The sequence below is a fragment of the Typha latifolia genome, chromosome 2 (genome assembly GCF_019914945.1).
Source record: "Typha latifolia isolate L0001 chromosome 2, TyphaL0001v2, whole genome shotgun sequence".
Classification (NCBI taxonomy): domain Eukaryota; kingdom Viridiplantae; phylum Streptophyta; class Magnoliopsida; order Poales; family Typhaceae; genus Typha; species Typha latifolia.
In genome coordinates, this window is record NC_133087.1 from 15,087,135 (window position 1) to 15,112,436 (window position 25,302).

At 38.6% G+C, this 25,302-nt stretch overlaps 1 protein-coding gene across 1 annotated transcript in view; it reads left to right on the forward strand.

Annotated features, from left to right (window-relative positions):
• The window catches only part of LOC140781690 (ATP-dependent DNA helicase SRS2-like protein At4g25120), a 26,100-nt gene continuing 798 nt past the window's right edge, over positions 1-25,302 (forward strand). The window contains exons 1-28 of the mRNA XM_073127787.1: positions 1-144; positions 222-585; positions 699-740; positions 840-1,003; positions 1,155-1,353; positions 1,846-1,902; positions 1,982-2,087; positions 2,174-2,307; positions 2,430-2,504; positions 2,634-2,759; positions 2,874-2,993; positions 3,065-3,148; positions 3,827-3,940; positions 4,093-4,193; positions 10,337-10,403; positions 11,478-11,528; positions 13,515-13,592; positions 13,983-14,186; positions 14,289-14,327; positions 16,094-16,165; positions 16,258-16,344; positions 16,433-16,489; positions 22,423-22,592; positions 22,703-22,796; positions 23,590-23,640; positions 24,465-24,527; positions 24,608-24,667; positions 25,133-25,195. Coding sequence (XP_072983888.1) covers positions 32-144; positions 222-585; positions 699-740; positions 840-1,003; positions 1,155-1,353; positions 1,846-1,902; positions 1,982-2,087; positions 2,174-2,307; positions 2,430-2,504; positions 2,634-2,759; positions 2,874-2,993; positions 3,065-3,148; positions 3,827-3,940; positions 4,093-4,193; positions 10,337-10,403; positions 11,478-11,528; positions 13,515-13,592; positions 13,983-14,186; positions 14,289-14,327; positions 16,094-16,165; positions 16,258-16,344; positions 16,433-16,489; positions 22,423-22,592; positions 22,703-22,796; positions 23,590-23,640; positions 24,465-24,527; positions 24,608-24,667; positions 25,133-25,195 — 2,955 coding nt within the window. The 5' untranslated portion in view covers positions 1-31. The remainder of the gene's footprint in view (positions 145-221; positions 586-698; positions 741-839; positions 1,004-1,154; positions 1,354-1,845; positions 1,903-1,981; positions 2,088-2,173; positions 2,308-2,429; positions 2,505-2,633; positions 2,760-2,873; positions 2,994-3,064; positions 3,149-3,826; positions 3,941-4,092; positions 4,194-10,336; positions 10,404-11,477; positions 11,529-13,514; positions 13,593-13,982; positions 14,187-14,288; positions 14,328-16,093; positions 16,166-16,257; positions 16,345-16,432; positions 16,490-22,422; positions 22,593-22,702; positions 22,797-23,589; positions 23,641-24,464; positions 24,528-24,607; positions 24,668-25,132; positions 25,196-25,302) is intronic.

Sequence of the window (25,302 nt, forward strand, 5' to 3'; positions counted from 1 at the left end):
TTCGCCAAGCTTCTTCTCTCTCTCATGAAAAATGGAGAACAACTCTCCCCTCCGGTCCCGAATCCCCCACCATTACCAATCGGCGAAGCCTTTCCTCCCTTGCAAAAGACCCCAAGAATCTCTCTCTCCTTCCCCCTTCTCCAAGTCCGTCCTCTCCTCTCATCGTTTTCTTCGATCTTGTTTCACATTTAACACCCTCTTCCTCCTCGTCCTCCTCCCAGATGCAGCACCAGGAACCCTCTCTCGGAGATCAACAACAACGCGGCCCGCGAACAAGAAGACGGCTACTCGACCCCTTTAAAGCCCCCCGGTTCTTGCAGCGTGCATCGGGCGAGCGGCGATCTTGACGAGGATCTCGACGAGGCGTTCTTGCGAGAAGTGGATGCTATCTGCGAGGAGCGGTCCACGGCGAAGAAGGAGAGGCCGATCCCGGAGGAGAGCGGGGAGGAGGTGAGTCCGGATGACGGTTCTGTGCCTGACAAGTACTGCGACTACCTATCTTCCCTGAATGATGTGCAAAGGGAGGCGGCGTGTAGCGATATCTCGGTTCCCTTGATGATTGTTGCGGGGCCGGGAAGCGGGAAGGTATTGCCATCATCGTTTCTTGAAATTAGGAAAAAAAGGCCCTATTTTTGGTTTTCTTGATTTCTATTCTGCTTTCATGTGCTGTTGATGATTTATAACTGCTGGATGTAAAGACTTCTACTATGGTTGGGCGAGTGCTTACCCTACTCAAAGAGGTAATATTCTAGCTTTTTGATTATTTCTGGAATTTTATTTTCTTCTATTATTCAGATACTCGTTAGACAATAATCTACCTTTCCTTTTCTTTTGTTTAGGGGGTTCATCCCTCCAACATTCTTGCGATGACCTTCACCACCGCTGCGGCATCTGAGATGAGGGACCGAATAGGAGCAGTGGTAGGAAAAGCGGTTGCCAAGGAGCTCGCGATCAGCACATTTCACTCGTTCTGTCTGCAGCTCTGTAGGTCTCACGCGGAAAAGTATGTCAATATTTTTTTTTTTCTTTAACAGGAAATCTTTTACATCTCACGGTCATGCTCATTTATTATGAAGTAATTCACCTTGTTGCATGTATGAATTATATGGCTATTGATAGAGTTGAATTATGAATATGTCTTTAATATGGTGAAGGTTGGACCGCACAGCTGAGTTTTTAATATATGGACATGGGCAACAGAGAAAAGCAGTTGTTGAGGCACTGCGTCTAGTGGAGAGTGGAGAAAGGAATGGAGGAGAAACTGCAGCTGAACAGCTTGATCAATTTTCTACCGATGATGTTGCAAAATCTTTTAAACAGAAATCAAAGAAGTGGCAAAAGTTTGTGACACAGGTCCATTTTCAGCACCTTCAATTTATTATGTTTATATTTGACACAGATATTATGTTAGGTTGCCAAGATATGTGATATAATCTGCTGAAACATGGTATATTCAGTCTACCAGTACTGTGAAGCTTGACCTACTGTCCGTTCTGTTTGATCTTGAAGACTACTTTGACATCCTGTGAACCTTTGTCTTGTTGCCTCAGCAGCTACCATTTAGAATCTTTAGATTTCATTGATCTTACTTGTACAGGTTCAATTATCTTCATCTTATTTGAGGAGAAGTGCCTATATCTGTTTGCTGCTTTTGGAGAGGTGTCATGACTAGTGAAGTAGTGATATCTATAGCTACATATGTTTATAATATTTGAGGCCTTAAGTGATATTGATTCTCTACTACTAGTTCAGATAATGAATGGATTGTGGTAACGGCATGATCATACAACAACATTATTTTCGTTAATTTTTTGTGGCTAATACAATTTACATACTTATTGCCAGGCTAAGGCTTCTGGGAAAACTTCCGATGAATATGAAAAAATGGGTGATATGATAGGAGTAAGCCAATCTCTACTAGTCCTTTATCATGTGATGCTAAATTTTATAACAGTTCAAATTTTCTGCTTGGCTGATTCAGGCTTTGGTTCTTAGACACTATAATGAAATACTCAGATCATGCAATGCTCTAGACTACCACGATTTCATTAGCTCCTCAATTAGGCTGCTAACTGATTTCCCTGAAGGTTGTTAACTTGTTAGCGTCATTACCTTACATTGGCAGTATCTGACATTTTTGTCTTTCTAATACTTTTGTTTATAAACATTCTAGTGCATAACAAGTCTTTGGATACATGGAGGGCAGTAATGGTAGATGAGTTTCAGGATACAAGTTCCACACAATATAGTCTTCTAAGAATTCTTGCTTCCCATAACCATGTAACTATCGTAGGCGATGATGATCAGGTACACAAGCTATGATATACGTGTTTCCTTTACCTTTACATAACCCATTTATAGTTATATGGTTATATTTCCTTTTTAATAGATCCTATGTTATGTTGCTTGACTTTTAATCTCTTATCCAGTCCATATTCAGCTTCAATGGTGCCGATGTTTCAGGATTTGATTCATTTCGTAGGGACTTTCCTAGTCACAAAGAGGTCTTGGTTTTTTCCCCTTGAGTTGTTTTTTTTTTCAGTGAATGTGATGTCCTATGGACTAGTGAGCTCAACTTTCTGATAAAGTTCTCTTACTTTTCAAGATATATCAACTTATGTTTATGACTGCAGGTTAGGTTGAATAAAAATTATCGCTCTACGCGGTCTATTGTTGAGGCGTCATCATCTCTTATTCATAATAATATTAAGAGATGTCATCTTAAAGATGTCGAGACTGATAATCCTACTGGCTGTAAAGTATCCTAGTCAAAGTTCTTTTGCTAGGAACATCAATATATTATATATCTGGTTAAAGATCACAATTCTTCAGTATTCTGTTTAATCCTTGACACTTTTTATATCACTGTTAAGGAGTGTAGCAATGAGGATGCACAGTGCGCTTTTGTTGTTGATAAAATAATAGAGATTACGTCTAATAGTTCAACTGATGGCTGCACCTTTGGAAATGTAGCTGTCCTTTACAGAAGACAGGTATATATGCTTATATAACCATCATGTTTTGGTATACTTTCTACTATGTGTCCTGATCTTACTATGTGTAGATATCTGGTAAAGCATTCCAGATGTCCTTCCGCAACAGGAGAATCCCCTTCAATGTTCACGGTGTGGCCTTCTACAGGAAAAAGGTTCTACATTACTCTTGCTTTTATCAGCTGAGATGTTCTAGCAGCTCTACCTGACCTACTCGTGGATCTCTGTTAGTTTTTATTTTGTAGCATATAAGAACCATAGATCTTAAAGCTTAAGAAGAAACCTAGCAGTTGGCTGTAGGTCCATTGCGTTCACTGAAACTAAAGAGTACTTCATCAAGATTTGCAGATGTTATGTGCAGTCCAATATTTATTACCTCAAGTGTTGGGACTGTCTTTCTGAAGGATTATTTGAGCGATGAACAACTGAACAAGAGTGTCAATAAGGTGGTTCACGAAATCCAAATTATTTCGGCTTTGAAAGTTTAAGTTAGTAAATGATAAGATAAACTATAACCACCATAAAGCTTTACTTGATAGAGAATTTTGGACCTTCAGCGGCTTAGTCTTGTGTTTATGATATAGTCTTTTTCTCAACGTCATTGAGCATTTAGGTGTCTCTTCCATTTGCATGTGGGCTCATATTATGAATGCATTTATTTTACTGGGATTTAATTGTATAGAATCTATCAAGACCTTGCAAGGCAAGAAGTTCTCAATGTTTCGTTTCATTGTTCACTTATTTTCTATGGAACTCCTTACATTGTTACTTAGCTGTTCAAATTGATGCCTTCTGTTCCGCAAAGAGAGTTTATTAGGTGGTTTTTCAAATAGGTAATCAAATCCATTATGGCAATACTTAGAACAACAATGCCGTGGTATGATGATGGCCCATCTCGTCAAGCCTTTAAAGCACTTCTCCCTGGTGATAAAGAAGAAAAGAAAAAGGTGTAATATAGTTATTTATTTTTTATTTTTCTCTCTTTCCTTTTTGCCGCTTTCTTGTTTCTTGTGTATTAATCTATTCTTCCTTTTTAAGTAGTTCTTCTGTTGGTCCTTTTGTTTTGTTTTTTGTTGAATCTTTGACTTGCATCCTGCAGGTTGTCGATTATGTTGAAAAGATATCTTTAGCAAGGAAGTGCAGTTTTTTATCAGCTGCCAGAGACATATTCAATGCGAAAATCTCGGGTACTTTTAAAAGGTTCTGTATCATTTGTTATGATTGTGTCCATTTTTTGTATGCTTGTGTTCAATTTTGTCGATCTATGTCCTGCACTGCATGTTCTATGCTAATGGAGCAGTATCACTGTTTTTGGAGAAATCAAGATACTTCATATCAGAAGACTAGCAATACTTCATAAAAGTATTTTTCCTTTTTCCCATCCTTGCCTTGTATTATCTTGTTTTGTATTTATTTATCAAGGGTATTTTCCTCTGCCTATAGTGCTTATACATGCATGGTTGTGTTGGTGCGACACACCTTTTTTGGGAAAGTATTTGGCCTGTAGGCATTTGGCTTGAATCTTGAGTTAAAGATTTGCGTACGGCCAATATTGATTGAGAAAACACACCAGAAATGGCATGTAGACTCCTTGGCTTCCCTAGCTGATGGAGGCGCTCTAGCCATCTCCTCTCACTTAGTCAATGTTGACCATCGAGGCAGTTGTGGAAGTTGATGGTGAAACCCACGTGAAAGGGCATGGCTCTTCTCCCATGGCACGGTGACTGTGAAGGAAAGGTTGATATGATGGAGAAGCTCTTCGGGAAACTAGATGAGGATGATGTGTAGGTGTTGATGAATCTAATAAAGCAGGCTGAGGCTCCTTCTAGTGGATCTGAAGCTTGATGGACCCATTGTGTATTTAAGTTGGTCAAGATGGATCATAGGTGCCATGGTGGGAAGAGGCCTTGAGGGTTATTTAACAAGAGAGGAGGAAGAGCCAAGACAAAGGATTGCTGAGTGGAAGACTTGGAGAGCTATACACATGTCACTGTATAGTTCGCTGCTCAACTTCATGGTCCCATCGATTGCCACCACAGTTGATGGCATTCAGGGTGTCCTACATTGAGCAGGAGATAGACGTGGTTTTCTAGGAAAATAGGATTGATTAGGAGTATGCCATAGAACTGGAGCGCCGTTGGACTGATTATGACCATTTTTTACTTGTGACAACGTGCAGAGATCTGAATGTAAGAGTAGGGAGGTTTTTACACAAAGGAGGACTATGCAGTTCTTGAAGCACCACAATTCTGCATTTTATCAAAGGAGGGTTGTTCTTCTGTTTCAAAAGAAGATTCCCATACTTGCTGAGGCAATTGCAACTATGATTCGGATGAAGTTACTATTTGATGCCTCTGGGCTTCCAGGGATGCGATCGGCCTTGGCGACATTGAAACCAAGCTATAGTGAGACTCGCAAATGTTACAACTGTGGTGAGGTGGGCCATTTGAGTAGGGTTTGCCCAAAGCCTCCTAGAGAGAGGCTGGTGGACGAGGACAGCTTAACAGCTGTGGACGTGGCTGTGGTGGTCAACGAGGAGGCAGAGGTGACTCATTTGGAGGGTATAGGGCCAATCTGATGGTGACTGATGAGGAGGAGACTCACTTGACCTACTTGGCGGAAGAACACGTGATTCTAGAGATATGGAGGATGAAGCTGACTAGTGATGATAGCAAGGTCACTGCTAATGAAGCCTTCACACCTTCTTCATCTAGGGGTAACATTGCCACTTATGCTCACTTAGACACAGTTACTCATGCACATGCACTTGCATCTATACCCACTATAAGAACATCAGAATGGATAGTAGATTATGGTGCATCTTGACATGTCACAAGAGCTCAACATGAGTTTCTTACACTCACCTAGCAGCTTCGGAAAGCATTCAAATTGCCGATTTTACCGCATAGCCTGTTGTGGGCAAGGGTATCGTTAAATGTACCAAGTCCATGACCCTTTCTAATGTGTTGCATGCTCCATTTCCTGTAAACCTGCTACCTGTTGGTGCCATTATTCTTAAACTCAAATGCATTGTTTCCTTTGATATTCCTAAGGTGATCTTTCAAGAGAAGGGGATTGGCACATGGCATAGTGGGTTGTGATACTTGGACAGAGAGGGAATGGAGACAACATTGGCATCGATGGTGGATAGAGGAGAGGCAAGAGGACCAAGTGGAAGCGTGGAGGATGAGTTGCTATTACACCATTAACGCATGGGGCATTCTTCTTTTAGTTTACTAAGTCTTTTATATCCGTCTATGTATGAGAAAGATGACAAAAAGAAATTAGTGTGTGATGCATGTGAATTTGATACACTCTGATGTATGGGGGCCTTGCTCCACAACTTCTATTAATGGCTATTGATTTTTTTTTGTGATTTTCATTGATTGTTATACTCGTGTTACTTGGTTGTACTTGATGAAAAATAAGAGTAATGTGCTTGCTTGTTTTGATGATTTCCATAAGGTAGTTCAGCCTCAATATGGTGCAGTGGTGAAGGTATTGAGGTCTGATAATGGGACAAAATATACAAACAAGGCCCTAGAGGAGTATTTGTCAGCTCATGGGATACATTATTAGATTACATGCTCTTACATACTAGCTCAGAATGATGTGATGGAGAGAAAGAATAGACATCTACTGGAGGTAGCCCGATGCATGACGATCTCCATGTTTCAAAACATTTATGGGGACAAACGGTCTTGACAACCGCATTCTTAATCAATAGGGTGCCCTTTACGGTGTTGAAGTGGAAGACTCCATGTCGAAAGGAGAGAATAAGTGCATTCTTCTTTTAAAAGTCTTTGGCTATGTGCGTTTTGTGAAAGACAACAGACCAAAAGTGGGAAAATTGGATTGTAGAGTGGTGAAGTGTATCTTTGTGGGCTGCTCTGCCACTCAGAAGGGATGTCTTTTGGAATCCAGTGGAACGGAAGCTGTTTGTGAGCATGGATGTCACCTTCCGAGAGCTAGAGCCGTACTACTCCTCAAATGTCACCTCACCTTTTGACGACTCGCATGATACTAGTGGCATTAGGCAAGATGGGGAGAATAGCGGTGGTGAGACTCAGGTGACTGGGGGATCTATCCCGTGCCCTTGCCTTATGGGTAAGTCGGGTGAACATGAGTCGGAAGATAGAAGCCAAGAGTAGGAAAATCAAACTCATGGGGAGTTGAGAGTGTACAGGAGGAGTAGGAAGCAGAATGAGGGTCCTATGCCTGTGTCGGTTGATATTGATGTGCCTCAAAGTCCCTTGTCTCGGCCTGCCACAACTCTTGATGACCGATATTGCCCTCCACAGATACCTCTGATTCCAGTGAGATGATTCCTCACTTTTCTCCTTCTATTGCATTGGGGTGGACCTCTTGTAGCAATGCGAGAAATCCTCTCGATCGCTATAGTTTTCATCTTGGCATTGCTCACTTTATCTTATATTCTAACATATCACCTATGTATAGAGCATTCATTGCTTCTTTGGACATGATTTCTATACCCAAGTGTTGGTAGGTAGCAAAGGGAGATCCAAAGTGGCGGGCTGCCATGTTGGAGGAACTTAGGGCCCTCGAAAAAAATGGGACATGGGAACCTGTGTCACTACTGGTGGGAAAAAGATAGTCAAGTGCAAATGGGCCTTTACAGTGAAGTAGACCCTAGAAGGGAACGTCGAATGCTACAAGGCACGATTGGTGGCAAAGGGATATAGTTAGACTCATGGATGGTCGTGCTAGTAGAGGCACAACACTTGGCACGCCCCCGTGTCGATTTGGCATGGCTGTGTGTTGTCCGATACGACCTTGTGCCGGTCATGTGCTAATGTAGAGATAATTTTTTTTAAATTTTTTTTCTATTTTTATCAATCTTTATCAAATTAATTTTACTAATTTTCTTAACAAATGTGATATGACATGTGGAGCTCATTTTTTGTAACTTTTTTTTTATTTTTTATAAATCATCATAAATTAATTTTTGTCATTTGTCATTCTTTAATTTTTATAATCATTATTTAACAAACATGGAATGGCAACTCATTTGTCATTTTTGGAATAACAGCTCATTTGTTATTTTTTAAAATTGGAATGACAACTCATGCCTAATTTTTGTTTGTCATCTCTAATTTCAATCAAATCATGTATTATCATATTTTGTAATCTAATCTTATTTCTTTTTTATCTTTTTTTTTTATTGTCATCCATTAAATATTTCTAAAACTCTTATGTTAAACACAATTGTGTTTAACACTTTTCTCTCTCAATCAACGATGGCCGTGCCAGTGGCACTCCCCCCCGGTGCTAGTGGCACGCATTTATAATATTTTTAATAAAAAATTTAGAATATTTAGAGATGTTTTTGGTAAAGATGGCCGTGCCACCATCAAATAAGATCATTGGAGTAGGAAGTTATTAAGAAAATAAAAAGAGAGAAAGATAGAATAAGAAAGGCTACAGTTGGAGTTGAGAGAGAAGTGTTAAACACAATTGTGTTTAACATGAGAATTTTAGAAATATTTAATGGATGGAAATAAGAAAAAGACAAAAAGAAATAAGATTAGATGATAAAATATAATAATACATGATTTGATTGAAATTAGAGAATGACCAAACGAAAATTAGGTATGAGTTATCATTCCAATTTTTAAAAATGATAAATAAGTTGTCATTTCAGAAATGACAAGTGAGTTGTCATTCTATGCTTATTAAATAATGAGCCGCTACATGCATGACCCAAGGAAAGGCCATTTGGATGCAATTTACCACATCCTAAGGTATTTGAAGGGTTCTCTAGGAAAAGGATTGTTGTTCAAGAATAATGGTCACTTAAACATTGAGGCTTCTAGTGATTCTGATTAGGCAAGTTGCATCGATGGCAGAAGGACCACCTCGGGGTATTGCGTCTTTGTGGGAGGTAACTTGGTTTCCTGGATGAGCAAGAAGCAATCAGTGGTAGCACGGTCTACAGCTGAAGCTGAGTATAGAGCAATGGCTCTTCTGGTGGAATTAAAGATAGACAAAGGTAGTCACATGAGACTCTTATGTGATAACAGGTCAGCCATTAGCATTGCCAACAACTCGGTGCCACATGATAGAACCAAGCACATTGGGATCGATAGGTTTTTTTTTATCAAGGAGAAGCTAGGTGGAGGACTATTGAAGTAAGTTATGTCTCGACTGAATATCAAGTGGCAGATTGCCTCACCAAGGGTCTTAGCTCGTTAGGTCTTTCTAGATTATGTGACAAGATGGGCTTGGTTGATATTTTTTGTCCATCTTGAGGGGGAGTGCTGAGAGTTAGATTAATGCTATTATGTAATAAATTGAGGGCCTATTTGAAAGATGTACACTATATAAACCTTGTTAAGCAATAGAGAAGAAGACTTTTTTTCTTGACCTAAATTATTCACAGTTGGATATTGCTTTGCCTGGTCGGATATACGGGTATATCCCTTTTTATGTTATTCATGTTGATTTGGCTTTAAGAACGGTATGTGAATATATGTCGGGGCGTTCAAACGCAATTTTTCGAGAGGATTTGCACTCTGTAGGCGTTTGAACGGCCCCACAGGCATTTGAACACCCTCATGCACTCTAGATTAGGCTAGATTTTCGGCAGCTTTTAGTTAGCCTTATAAATAGAAATGTTGGGTTTTAGGGTTTATTGTGTGCATTTTGCATAAGAGAAAAATTGGAAGGGAGAGCTATCATTGTTTAGAGTGAGATTAGAGCTTAAAACTTTTTATATTTTGTGATTTGCTTAGTGGATTGAAGATTGTTCTGCCCGTGGTCGTAGGCATGTTGTCGAACCACGTAAATTTTGTCTCTATTTCTTTTTCTCTTTGTGGTTTGAATTTGGAGTTCTTATTTGTGGTTATCTTAGGTGTTTAGAAGTTCTCTACATGTAGCACTGTGGTTAAAGATATTTTTTTTGGGGTATTGATATTAGTTTTGGTAGTATTTGATTTGCCCAAATCTATTGCTATCATATTAGTTTTATTGGGGGAACTAAAAATTGCTTCCGCTAGCATCCACTCATTTGGTATTTAGGTATACCCCTCTTTATGTTAATGAACACTGAACTTGTGTTCCAAATTTTATGGTTTCCTATAAAAACACCATGTATACCGTCAAATGAACTGCAAGTAAGAGAACCCTTTCATTATATATTTGTGTATGATGTATGAACATGATAGATAGTTCCTTTGAGCATATAATTATGTTATTATTTTCATGTATTACCTTTTACTTTAGTACTCGTTCAGTTTGTATTGAGTTTGCGTTAGAAATTTGTCCTTCTCATGTCATCAAGGAAATTTTCTATTCCGAACATATGCTGATTCTGATGGTTGTAGGACTCAGCTAACTCAGGGACGTAAAGTTTTATCAACACTAGATATGCTATCAAAACTTGTACAAAGGGTAAGAAACTAGTGAGCTTCAGCTTTCTATATCCACTGTACCTATTCTATGTTATGTTTTAAAATTTTCTCCTTGTCTTGCTGAATGAGTGCCCAACATTAATTAAGAATCCATTTTTAAAGGGACTTGATGCCTACTTTGTATGCAGAAGAACCACAATCAGAGGGATTGATCTGCTACTTTCATATTATATGACTTTTATTACTAAGGTAAGGTCAGTGAATAATTTAATTGGTACATTTTGCGTCCAATGAGAGAGTGACAGGGGTTCATCAGGAAGTAGATGATAATTGTAAGGACCAAGAAAGTGGAATATGTTCTGGGGTTTGATTGTACAATGTAGACTTCATAACTTATATAAGCAAGTGGTATGCAAGGATTGTAGGGAGTTCAAACCAAAATAACTCATTATTATACCAACTTAAAACAAGAGGTTTTTTCTGCCCCTGAGAGGTGGTAAATTTTGAAGGTCAAGGAGTAAGGCCAGAATTTCTACTTGTCGCTTTTGAATCTCAGAATACATGAGGAAATTTTTGGAAGAAAGCTCCCTTGATTTACTCGTTGACATATTATTGTCACATTTAAATGCCAAAAAAAAAGAGAGGGAGAGAGATAGATTAGGTTGACCTAATTATGTGATGTTGCAATGGTAAGGAATGCGCTCTAAGACCAAATTTGAAACATTTACATGAATGACTTGCTATTATTGTGACGCCTTGATTCTTTTCCTATGTTCTTCTGTTACTTTGGTTTAGAAGTTTCATCAAAGGGATTGACAGTTATCATTCTGAATGATTCTATTCATTAAATTATTTATTGCTGAAATTTCTTACCATCAGTTTGTTCTTCTCAATTATCAGTTTTGGCATTAGGAACTTCCTTATGCTTTCTCTTTTAATACTTCATGTTCATTTTAAAGCAATGTGTATTTGAAGGCAGTGGTGAATTGTTCTGTTTCACATTTTATCAATGCGAATAAGCTCTTTTTGGTATCTTTACCTTCAAATTTACTGCCCTGACTGCAGTATGATGTTTGTATATTTTAATAAGCTCTGCCTGTTTTTGTGCTCTTAGGAACAAGCAATTTCGGTTGTCATTTCTTCAGTGGCAGATGTGTTACCTCAGGTTTAATCTTGATTCTTGAATCAATGTCATATGTAACCAATATACTTTATTTACACCTTTTCTCCTTTCCTTTGTTTTGCATGAATTGTTGGAAGATAGATATGCTTTTACTGAAAACTATCATTTGTCTAGATGCAGCTATCTTTGTCTGTCACTGTTAGCATTTTTGTCTTCCTGAAGGAATTTTTAACTGAATTTATGTTATTTTGAATAGTTACATTACACAAGGGAATCTGTAATTTTCTATTGCTGTGATTTAGATTTTCTTTCTTTGCAATTTTGTACGTTTGCCCTATAGTATAGGCTATACGGCTTATAGAAATGTAAATAAGTATTTTGTAGTCTTTTAAGTCATGAGAATAAATGGTTGGCATTGAGATTTTCTGTCATCCAGGTCATCTGCCAGCTTGGAAGGACTTAAGTTACTGCTATATTGTGCTAGGACGTGGGTGGTTTAGTTTTCCAACAATAATCTGTCCTCTCCGGCTGGTTTGCTGGTGCACATGCATATGCTAGTCGCATCTCTAGTTAATAATTAAAACTTTTAACCATGGATGGCCGTGCCGGCGGCGTACCGGCACATGGCACGAGGGTGCCACACGGCACCCCTCCTAATAGCATTGCCACTCACCATTGACCTCGCCACCGATCGTCGATCGCCGCTCGCCGTGGCCGTCGCTTCGTCGGGTGCCCTAGCCCGCCCGAGGGAGAAGAAAGATCAAGACAGAGAGTGAGATCGGGAGAGGGGTTAAAAATTTAAGTTGCAGGTTTAGATTCGGATCATAGGGCACCTGACGAAGTGACGGCCACGGCGAGTGGCGATCGGCAAGCGGCGGCGAGCGACAGCGACAGTGACTACAAAGGCAAATGTGAGTATTCCTTACCTCTTTCTCTCAATCTCTTACGGCACGGCCGGCAAGTGCCGTGCCGGCACGGTTCGTGCCTGTGGCACGACAGTCGTTGCTTTTAACTTCAACGATTGTTGCAAACTCTTAGATTCGGATCATGGATCTTTGAGGCAATCAAAAAAATATTCATCTTTCTAAAATGTAATATCAAAGTGGTCTTGGAAGTGATAAATGATTGTCAATCAGGTAGGTCGTCTACCTATTCTATAGAGCCTATTGGAACTTGAATACTAGAGGTTTTTGGCCAAATGATGCATGGCATTACCCTAAATGAAACATTAAAATACTTGAAAGTATCCAAACACTTTAGTGTTGACTGTTTAGTATATAGGAAACTTGAATATTACCATCCCGATACCTGCTAGGAACTTTTAATCTATTTTCTGCTGAAGTCATAGTGCACTTATCTGGAGCTTCAACAAGTGTGTCATGCTGTGTTGATTTGTGTCCATGTTTGCTGAAGACAGATGCTTTAGAAAATCCTGAATCATACATGTTCTGTTGACGTGTTTATCTCTTCTTTGCCTCAGGCCATTGGATAAGATTAAGAAGCCATCTTCCCACTGTAGGGAAACCCTGTCCATATTGGTTTATATGCATATTAAATTAAATCACCATCATTAAGGTGTACTATGGAACTTTTACCAACTCCCCCCACCACCACCACCACCACCCCCACACACACACCAAACCAAATCCTCAACCTCCAACACACAGAAAAAGTAGTATGGAATGAGCTTATCAGCTCAAGGTGAATGGACTCATATTTTCAAATGTTTCCAGTTATTTTTTTCCTCGTGTAAACCAATGAGTCTAACAAATCTATGAAGAAAGGAAAGGAAAAAAGAAACAGTTTGCACAACTACCATTTTTTCAGGAGTACCTTCGATTACATGCCTTTTTGTGAAGTGACTGAAATAAATCCTTGCTCTGTGATTGTTGTGGCCTTTCTATTTTATTCTCTCTTAAAGGCCTGCAGTATTTGCATTTAGTAACTTATGTTATTTTCTGCTTCCCATCATTTCTTCCCAAGTCTAATATTCCCAGCCCCAGTTTAGATTTTCATTTTTGCTTGTAGAAGTACCTGCTTGAACAGCGTGCAGTTGTTGATGTGGAAGGTGGAAAGCTGTTGAATGAAGATAATGACCTGCGATCTGTAAGTTTATGATAGATCTTACAATTTCGAAGTTAGCAAATAATGTAAAAATTTATTTGCTGAAGTTTTAAGTTTTACTCATTTCTTTGGTTTGCGGATCTGGAAAAATATTTCTGGTATGATTAATTTATATCCATGTTGTTGGCTAGCCAAGAAAGCTTAAAAGCATGCAACCGAGAAGAAATGATTTCTGCTAGGAATTTGACAAGCAGTCCATGTAGATTCAACCCTTTTTATTGATAATTCCAAGTATACTTATGTGTATTTTCTCTATGTTACTCTATACTGTAAGATTTTTTACAATTAATTGGTTTCTGAGATTTATGTCAGTTCTTATTGTTTAGTTTAAGAGATGTATACCAAATTAGCTGGTATGTTGTTGCTTTGCAGGTCCTGCAATATTTAATGGATGACATATCTGATTTCTTGTCGACGCATTTTGCTTATCCAGAGGATAAAAGTAAGAGCAAAGAGAGAGGCTGTGCTGATATCCTTAAGGCATTTACAGACTATATTTCTTTGAGAGAAACTGAGAATTTCCGCTCTCTAAAGCGAGAAAATGACAACTCTGTTACGTTGACTACTATTCATCAGGTCACTGCGATGAGAATAGTCACATGCTTTCTTGCTTGTTAATTCTATCATCTTTTCCTTTAAGATATAATTGCATGCTGAGCCAAATTTTCATTTTTGCAGTCCAAGGGTTTAGAATGGGATACTGTTTTCATTGTCAAGGTACAATTCACACTAGAAATGTTATGTTCATGTAATGTTCAATTGCACTTTTAATTCAAGCTGCTATTAGTTTGCCATTTTATTTTGTCTGCATTACCTCCAAATGATTGTATAGTTTAGAGAGATTTTGTTTCGTAGTTTGTGTTGTCTTTGGTTGTCACTTTACTATTATACTCATGCATTTTATTTATTTCTCACGCTGCTATTTGGAATTTAGTTTTGTTGGTTATGTGCAAATGCAGTGATAGATCATGAGATGGTCTACTTGACATTATTCAAGTTCAGTTTTCTTCCTTCTAATTGCTGGCGTAAGGCTTTGTAGTTCAGAAGCATCAATGCATAATTACCAATTGAACCCTTGCTAAAGGATTTGGCCCTTTCTTTAGATCAGTAAAGTTTTACTAGACTCTCCGGATGATGCATTTGGCCCAAGAGAAGATGCATGAAATTGCACTTAAGTGGAGCTGGCAAGGGATCTTTCATTCCATTGTTGGTCTGACATAGGATTAAAGTTGACATTTGCAGTAGACTTCTGAGTTTCCATTATTTAAATGTCGTAGGTGTTAAATTACCTATTAACCAAAAGCTTAAACTTTGGGGTGTTGCATCAACAAAAGCGTAGTCTACTACTAGGTAAGGACTTGTCATACATTAACACTAAACATCCCAAAGCAAATACTAGAGGACAGAAGGTAAAATGTAACTTGGAATAAATGTTGTCACGTGTTATTGTGCTTAACCCTTTTTAAGTGTCTTCTTGAAGTTCTTCAATTTTTGTTAAAGTACATATGCCTCTCCAATCTATGGACTTTTCAAGGAAAAGTAAAATAATGCTGAGAATTTCTATCCAACAATATCAAATTTTGTGATATTTAATTCTGTGATAATGCTTAATCTGACTGATCTGAGCCTTGTTTGAAGAGATACCTTATACTTGGAGCACATAAAATAAACTATTAGAATGCTGTTATTTCTTTTGTATTTAATGTTTTTCATTTTCTCTGGGGTGATACTTTTTAATATGTATTTGCTGCTCTCAAATCTCCAGATAATCAACTATTTTGTGAACATTGCTTCTGTCCTAAGCAGGAAGACTCTAATTGACAAGAAAGGTCTTAGCCTGGCAAATTCTTATTGACAATAACCAAATGTTTCTAAAAGTCGTACATATGTTAGGCATGGAGAACATTGCTTCCATCTATTAATGCCAATATGTGTACAAATATGGTTCATCGGAGATTATAATTTTGTAGTATCTGCTATAGGTTTGACTGTATATCTCTGAACCAGTTCTTGAATAAAGCATTATTAAACAAGAGAATGAAAAGACATGAATGTCAGAACCACAGAAGGCTGATGGGAGTCGAGGTGCATATCATGCAGATACATGACTTCTGTTTTGGTTTGGATATAGGTTGACATTTTTCATGGTGAAAGAAGACCTATGAATCCAAGGACCCAGTATGTCTTCATAAAAGCACTAAACCTTTCATTTCTTTCAGAGCGTTCCATTTGGGACTTATTTTGGTTTAGAGAACTATTTATAGCATATTGAAAATGTTTCACCACCACTAACATCACCAGCACCACCACCGTTAAGTGTTAAGAAAGTTTGGCCGCGCTGCAATTCATCTTTCAAATTTTTGGTCATGTGGTAGTCCATTACATATGCATATATTCTCTCTTTGGATGGCTACTATAATTGGCTTTGCATTTGATTCACCAGGAACTTCTTTTTGTAATTAATAAGTATTAATAAATTTCAGGCAAATGACTCTGAAATTCCTTTGTTGCATGAATACAATGGGATTGTAAAAGATGGTGAGACCATGCTCGAGGTATGGCTGTGTTATTTCATATTTTTGTTTTCTCTGGCTGCAAAAGGAATCTGCTTACATGCTGCATTTACATGTTTGGCTACAACTTTTAGGAGGAAAGGAGATTACTTTATGTTGCAATGACTCGTGCCCGGAAGAAGTTGTACATTTTATATGTTACTGTGGATTATAATTGGCAGGTATGCCATATTCTAAATGTAACGTGCACTATAGATTTCTGCTATGTATCTTCTTTACCTTTCCTGATTAAAGCATATTGATTACTAGTTGCTGCAACCTTCACGTTTTCTCAAAGAACTTCCTGTTCACCTTCTGGAGATCCAGGTCAGCGGCATGATTTCACATCTTCTGTTTTAAATTATCCAATTTAGAAAACTTAATTTATCTCAGAAAAGAAGATGTTGCGTCATGATTCATCTTTGCTGGTGCGTGGAAGCTTTTCCAGTGTCTCCTTTCAATACAAATTTGTCATCTGAAAATTTTATTTTACTTGTATAAAGTTTAACATCTATTAGTACTGGATAAAATTGTGATTTATATCACTTTGGCTTTTCAGCTGATTGCACATATGTTATCCCTTTAAATCCAAAGTGAGCATTAAACTTATAAAGTTCTGTCTCCTTACCTGCTGATCTTCTTCTAGGTTTGATGGATGCCTTTCTTTTTCCCAAAATTTTCTTACAGCTAAGGTCTTGGACATCCACTTAGGTTAAAATGAAAGATGGGGCTGTGAGATGCAAGATTATTGTTGGTAATATAATCAGTGAGACTGACACTTTATTTTTCAAAATAAACTTAAAATTCTGTCACATATGAAATAAACCAGAGACAGGAAGATATCTCTTGGTCTAACCTAGATTTCTATGACGTGTAAAAGTTAACTAATTTAGATCCTCAAATCTATTAACAAAATAGACACCGTAGTTATGATTGGAATTGTTCAGTTAGACTTTTATTACATTATAGTCCTTCTGCACAGTCAGTCTGAAAGAATAATCCTCATATCCAATTTCATCATCTTTCTGTCTTTATCCATATTATTACCAAGAATAATGGATTTTTTTTTTCTGTTTGGATGTTTTTCCTAGTTGCATGAGTGTGCTTGCTCAGATTATTATCATGAATGGAGTTTCTTTTATTGTTCTCATTTTTGAGGTTGCTCCTAGTTGCATGAGCCTAAAGTACAATCCATGAGAATGTGAGACAGATAACTCTACTAAATCTAAGCCTTCCATGCAAGTCTTGGTATTTTCGTGTTCCTTGTTGAAACAATAAGAGATCCAAACCTAGAATGGGTTTGGAGAGGAGAGGAAAAGAGCAGAGGATTTTGGTGAAGTATTTCTTCATGAGTGAAAGAGATGGTTCAGCCCTATTTATACAAGATCACTATAAAATAAGATAAATTAAATGATATAAATTCTAATAACTCTAATAACCCCCCCTCAAACTCAAGGTGGATCATAAATCAAGAGTTTGCTAACTAAATGTTCAAACCAAGGAAGGGGAAGCGACTTCGTGAAGAAGTCGACAATCTGCTCCTCAGTGCTGAGGCGATGGAGCGAAATGGTGCCAGCTCGGTACTCCTGGCAAGTATAGTGAATATCGACTTTAATGTGTTTCGTCTTCTCATAGAAAATATGATTTTTAGCTAATTTTTTAGCACTATCATTGTCGACACGAAGAGAGGTTGGAAGGTGTAAGAAAATACCTATATCACTAAGGAGACGATGAAGCCAAACAACCTCCTTATTCGCTGCACACATGGCATGATACTCTGACTTAGTACTGGAGAGAGATACCATATTTTGCTTCTTGCTACGCTAAAAAATCATGGAGTCTCATAAGAAAATGCAGAAGCCAGTAGTAGATTTTTGATCAAATTTGTCACCAGCATAATCTGCATCAGAATATGCTCGCAGAGCCAAAATAGAAGTCGATGGCATGAAAAGAGAGTGAGTGATGGTGCCACTTATGTATCGAAGAATGGGTATAAGAGCAGCATAATGGGCAAATCGAGAAGCCTACATGAACTGAGTGACAAGACCAATTGCATGAGAGATATTAGGCCGAGTAATGGTTAGATAGATGAGTGCCTCGACAAGTTGATGATATCTGGTCGGATTTGGAAGAAGGTGACCATCATCGGGTTGAAGCTTAACATGAAGCTCAACTGGAGTAGCAGCAAGATGAGTATCAGTAATGGTGGTGGAACTGAGAATGTTAGTAATATACTTCTACTAAGACAGCAAAAGAGCATTAGATGATTGGGCAATTTTGATCCCCAAAAAATATCGAAGAGGACTGAGGCCTTTCATCTCTAACTGATGTTGAAGATGCTGCTGAAGGAAGTAGATATCAACTGAGTCATCTTCGGTGATAATCATATCATCGACATATAGAAGAAGGATGGCCTGGCCTGGCCCTGAGCAGAAGACCGTAGAAACATAGATGGCTCAGAGGGGCTCTCCCGAAATTCGTAGTCTGTTATAATACTATGAAATCGATTAAACCAGGCAAGAAGGGTTTGCTTAAGCTCATAGATAGCTCGTTGCAGACGATAAATGTGACCTGGAGGAAGAAGGAAACTAGGTGAGGGTCCATGTATACCTCCTCGTCAAGAAGACTATGAATAAACGCATTCTTCACATCCATTTGATATAAAAGCCACTGGCGATTGGAAGCAACGGCTAGAAGAGTGCGGACAGAAGTCATCTGGGCCACTAGAGCAAATGTCTCCTCATAGTCTATCCCATATTCTTGAGTAAAGCCTCGAGCAACTAGACGAGCTTTGTACCTGGCAATGGATCCATCAGGTTGATACTTGACCTTGAAGATCCATTTGCAGCTGACATGCACGATATCTGGTGGGCAAGGGACAACATTCCAAGTACGCATCTGCTGAAAGGACTGAAGCTCATCTGCCATGGCCTACTGTCACTCTGGAACCTAGACGGCCTCACGATATGACTTAGGTTGAGGAGTGGAGTAGATGGTTACAAGAAAGGTGTGAAACTGGGGAGAGTATGTAGCGAAAGACATCGAAAACCATAACCAGTCAGGATGGCGATGCTCACGCTCTAGATAACGACAGTTAGGTGTAGGAACTGTCACAGTAGAGGATGAGACTGTTGGAGGAATACTACTAGGGGAGGAAGGCTCAGCTGTACCGATCCTAATCCTTTTAGCCTATAGACGGGTCTTGCACAACATAAGAAGTAGACGAGAAAGATATAGTATAACTAGAGTCAGAAAGCTGAGTAATAGAAATAAGACTCATAGTTAAGCTGGGAACAAGCCAGACATCAGATAAGATAAGACGACTAGTAGGATCTGTAGATGAGGTGATGTGACCAATGTGAGAGATAGGATAATAGTCCACATTAGCTGTGTGAACATGAGAAAAAGCGAGTGGGGCAGGTGTGAGGCTAGTAAAAATGGAGGAGTCGCTAGTTATATGATGTAAGGCACCTGAGTCAGAAATTTAGGGTTTAGTCATACCAGAGGTAGCAAAAGACGAAGTGGAGGTGCTAGTGAAGCTAAAAGCTCCATGAATGAGCTGCTGAATTTGTTGGAGCTGCACACTACTGAAAGTGGGATTAGTGGAGTCAAGAGATGGACTGGTGCTTGGACCAGCAGTTGAGGAAGACAAGTGAAGACTCTTGTCCTTACTTGATCCCCTTGCTAGAATGAGCAACAAACTTAGGATGAAGTCGATAGCAGCGAGCAGCAAGATGACCAGGACAGCCACAATGAGTGCACATAAGTCGCGATGAGTGATGCTCTCGTCCTGACACATGAGTGATATGAGCAATAGTAGAAATGTCAAGTTAGATTGGTATAGGGGGGCAGGTGTAGCACCAAGCACACTATTTATGGTGACATGGGGCTGTGTAGGTGTAATATGCTGATAGGGCAAGAGACGTTGCCCAAGCTCCTCAGCCTGTAGCTAAGCTATGGTATTGTCCAAGTTGAGGAGAGTGGAGCGGTGCAACAAAAGACAAGTGAAATTCTCAAATTCTGGATGAAGGGCAAATAGGAACTCCAACAAGTGATCCTCGTCATGATGGCGTTGAGCAGCCATTGAGTCAGTCGGTTAGAAAGTCAGTCATGCGGGCATAAAAATCTTGGATGGTGAGCTGGCCCTATTTGGCCTCGTGAGCGTTGCGATGAAGTTGAAAGCGACACATCAAACTCGATTGAACAAATCGACGACTGAGATAGGTCTAGATGGCCTGAGCAGAAGACAAGGTCTGGAGCTGAGGTCGAAATGATCGATCAACCTGTAGAATAAGGTAGGTGCAGACTTCTATGTCACGCAGGGCCCACTCATCATACTCTGGAAACAAAACCTCGGACTGAACAGTCTTAAGTGTGTTAGACTCAAAAAAAGCCACAGTAGTGGTCTAGATGATGGTGTGAGGGGGAGCACACCCCGTAGAGATGCTGTCGTTGTGCCCGAGAAAATGTCGCCCGTGAAGGACGATCTCAATGGAAGAGGCCTATGTGATCTAGTCCCGTTGAGTGACAAGAAGAAATTTGACTAGTGATACACTCTCATGATCGACCATTGAAAGGGATGAAAATCTATCACACCTTTAGGGCGATTCAAGATTTTATCACTCAGGCCTTTCGTCGAACATTTGGAGTGCGTAAAGATTAATCTCAGTTTGCAGTCAAGCAGTTGCCTTATTTCCACTGTTTGGATGAATGGAAGCAAGAAGTGTAGCCTTCACTGAGCTTGAGTGAGTGGGAGGAGATGGTCGGACAAGCAACAACCCAGTCATTGATGGGTGGCTTCGCTGATAGCAAATGGAGATCAACGGTGATTTCTTTGCTAGTGGTGGCTCTGTGATCCGAGTTGAGAGAGCTCACCAGCAAATGGAGCTTGAGCTCACTGCTGCAAGATTGGAACTTGCGGTGGTGGCTATGTGATCTGAGCTCTTGGCGGTGAAGTCACTGACGGTAGCAACAAGCTTTTGGTTGAAGTCGAGCTCAAGAAAGGTGATCGGTGAAGGCCACCTTCTCTCCGATGGGAGAGCTTGAGCTGCAAAATTAGGCTTCCTGGTGAAGGAAGAAGGCGACTGAGAGAGCTCACCGGTGGCAGCAAAATATTTTGGTCGAACTCGAGCTCAAGGAAGGTGACTAGTGAAGAAGGAGCTGCTCCTCCAGCAGCAACCTGCTCGAATGGAATGGGCAGCGACGATAGGCAGCGCGACGGGCAACGATGAAGTCCTCCGTTGAGGAAGAAAAAAAAATTGATGCTCGCTTGGAATGATGAAGTCCAAGGGTAGCTAAAGAAAAAAAGACTTACAGATTGGTGAGCTCTGATACCATAAAACAATAATAGATCCAAATCTAGAATAGGTTTGAAGAGAGGGGAGGAAAAGAGTAGAGGATTTTGGTGAAGTATTTCTTCATGAGTGAAAGAGAGGGCTTAGCCCTATTTATATAAGATCACTATAAAATAAGATAAATTAAATGATACAAATTCTAATAACTCTAATACTTGTCTCATCTAAATTTTGCACTCGTTGCTTACTATAGAATTGGCATTAGACTAGAACCTATTGTCACTTGTAATTACTTCAGTAGGTTTTGCAAATTGAGTCATGCGGTAGTTGATTTGCTTTACTTAATTTTATCGTGCATGTGGAAATTTATTCCCAATATAATGATGTAAAGGGTCTAGAATAATTGATATTTCTTTTGTGTTGGACTGTAGTATCATATGACATCAACCTTCTAAAAATTGGTGCCATGTTGATATCCACAGCAAAATTTGACAATAGAGGGAGTGACCTCAAAATCCATATAGCTATTGGTGGGTAAGGTAATCTACCTTTTTGGTTGTAGTTTAGGCTCATGTGATTAAGAGTAACACTCCAAAACTCTAGGCATGGGGATTGTCTAGATGAGTGAGAAAAATGACAAATTTTGACTTGTCTTCTCCGAAATAACTAAGCAGAAGAGACAAATGGAAATTTGTCTATATACATGTATAAGTATGTTAATTAAGGAGGAGATGGATCTCTCAATTTACTTGATTATTGGCCTCACAGTTTCTTCTTGTCTGCTATATCTTAGGATCCAAAAGATATCTGCTCATTTTTTGAACCTTTTCCCTTTGACTCCTAAATTCTTATAGGGTGGCTTAAGTGACCTTCCTTATAATTTTTAGTTTAGTTTGGCATCAAGAAGAGGCATATAGAAGTTGCATACTGATGTATATGCTTCATGCTAATTACAACATTTTGTAGGGCACGGAACCTTATGAAGAAATAGGGCGACCGACAGAGACAAGAACCCTTCATCACAGTAATTCTGGATGTGAACCGTCAGTTGGAATGCCTATTTTTGAAAACAATGAGTGTTCAGGTTTTCCTACAGAATTGGCTCAAATGCCTCCTGCGAATGGTTTTTTGAAGAGGTTAGTATTAATTATTGGCTTATTGCTTGTGGTGTATGCTAAGGAAGTGATGATGTAGGTATTGGTTACACCAAGGTCTCTCTTGAGTCATGACTCTTCGTCTTTTACAGGTTCAGTACAGATGATAGATCTATTGTATCTCATCTGTTCCATCATTGGGCAAAAAAGAAGGCATTTCAGCTTCCAAAGCGTTTGCTAGATAAGGTACTTTTTATTGAAAAAAAATCAGTGTAGAAATTAATGGGAACCATGAACATAATGTGCTTTCTCAAGGTTACAGTGCAAGAGATTTTAATGAAAATCATTTGAGGAAAGCTTTTCTTGCTTGAAAAATAATAATAATAATGTGGTATATTTTATGTTTAAATTATCATGTACATTGTTCCTTATAAAGTATAGTAGGATAGTGACATTTCTCAACAATGGGAACACTCTATATGCACACTTCCATGGTTTAATTCATTCCAGGCACCGCATAACCACACATTTTTTATGGGCAATTTTAAACGAACATTTTCGATAAAGGGCCTAAAATATATGGTTATTAGCCTAGATGGTTTAGAGAAAATGATGGTAAAGATTGATTATTACAGGTGACAGTAGCTTTCCATTGTCTTTGCCATGTGAAATCTGTTTGACTAGCTATCACATTTGACCTTTTGTGAACAAAGGATTTTTGAGTTTGGTGTCAATATAGAAAATTTTGCTACTTGCTAGTACTAATTTTGGAGCAGTATTGGTTACTCAGCCGCAATTATTCTAGTAAACTGTTGTTGCAAGTTCCAACATGCAGGTCCCGAACGTTATATGATTACGTTAGATATTTCATAGTTCTACTTGGAATTCGTTTGTGATGATTGTGATGTTTAAACTGTGACGGACAGCAAAGCTGTAACATTTTTAGTTTATTACATGATATGATTTAAAATATAGGGTTTAATGAATCCTGGTAATATATAATGTAAATCATGGTTCCATTTCTTTTCTGTGGTTGCAGGTTGGCTTTGCAATTGATGAGCGTCTAAGGAGCAAAGCATACAAACGCAAGGTTTTCCTTTTCCAGAAGCTATATTTTCTTTTTATAAGTGATTTTGATACTCCCCATGCTATGCACATAATAGTTGCATTTGTATGTCATTTAGATATATATTCTGTTCAAATATGTATACAAATGTATCCAAAAAGGCCTAATATTCTATCTTCCATCCTCTGTCTATATTATCTTCTCTCACTCCAAATTTCTCACCTCTTGTCTAATTCTCATCTATCGAGGGTTGTTTGTGCCTACCCAATAATGTTCCTCCTACCCCCTTATCCTATTCCTAGTGACCAATTGTTCATCCTTCCCATATCCTCTTCCCCATCTTTATTCCAAACCTCTTTACCACCTTACTTGAATACTAAGGGTAGAGATTAATTAAGCAGTTGTGAGACGAGAGGTGAAAGAAAGGAGGATAGAACAGTAAAGAACAAGAAGAGGTCTGTATTCTGGAAAAGTGATTATCTAATTTGTACGAATGGGATGCAAATATGCAATTCCTTTTTGTGCTATTTGGTACTAAAACCTAAATAAATGTATGCATCTCGTACTGATAATATGCTGCAGTTCTCCTGGAGCTGCCATGGCAAATTCAGTTTTATATGACAGACATCTTTAAATAAATTTAACCATAATTCAAGTGTCAGAAAAACAGTTATAGTAGGATTCTTGAAGGTCATAGAAGAAGTTTGACTGTCTCTTTTTCTTTGCAGTACCAGAATGATGAGACCGCTGAGTTTGCTATTCTTCATTTCTTCACATTTCAATGACTTGTCTCTATCTCATCTTCCAGCTGCATTTAAAGCTGAACAATCTGAAAATTTTCTTCTCAGGAAGTTCTATCTAGCCTCAAATCATGTTTGGGTGGTGATGAAGCCTTTTGTTATGCACAATATGTGAGTTGACATAAATAGAGATTTTCATAAACAAGCCAAATCATGTTTTGCTCATGGGATTGACCAACTGCACATTGCAGGTTATTAGGTGGGAGCAGATTCCTATTGATAAGCGTGCTTATTTGATTAGAGAAAGACAGGTCTGTTATTGTATTTTACTTTTTAATAAATAACTGTTTATAATTTCTTCTATCCTATTAAATAATGAAACGAGGTTCCAATTTCTTCTAACTGAATTCACAACTGTAACCTCAATATACTCTTAATAGTTCATGTGCATATTTCGTCCTGTATTTCCTAACCTAGAACTGCAGTCATCTACTCCAATTTTCTGATTAATGATATTCTAGATAGGCCATTAGTCCCTGTTCCTCAATTGTTGTGCTGATGTGCAGAATACTCTGAAATTAAATTGTAGCATGCTATTCTATTGGAAAACTATTCAGTTAATTGCAGAATTAACGAACTGCTCTAATCTCACTACTCCTTTCTTAGCTGAGAATTTTCTCAATACATGATATTATATATGTTAAATACATCAAATTTGTGTTGAATTTCCAGAGCTTCATCATGCAGTAAATGTTAATAAGCTCAATTTTTTTCAGGAACATTTCCAGAAGCGGAGAATTGAGAACTCAATGAGTTCATCAGAGGCTACACCTAAACAGGTTGTATGTCAGCTAGTTCTTGTTTATCATGTTTTCCTGTTGTATCAAGTGAAAGCTTGATTCTTTCCCCCCGAACTTCAGAGTGCTAACACAACTATCACATTCAT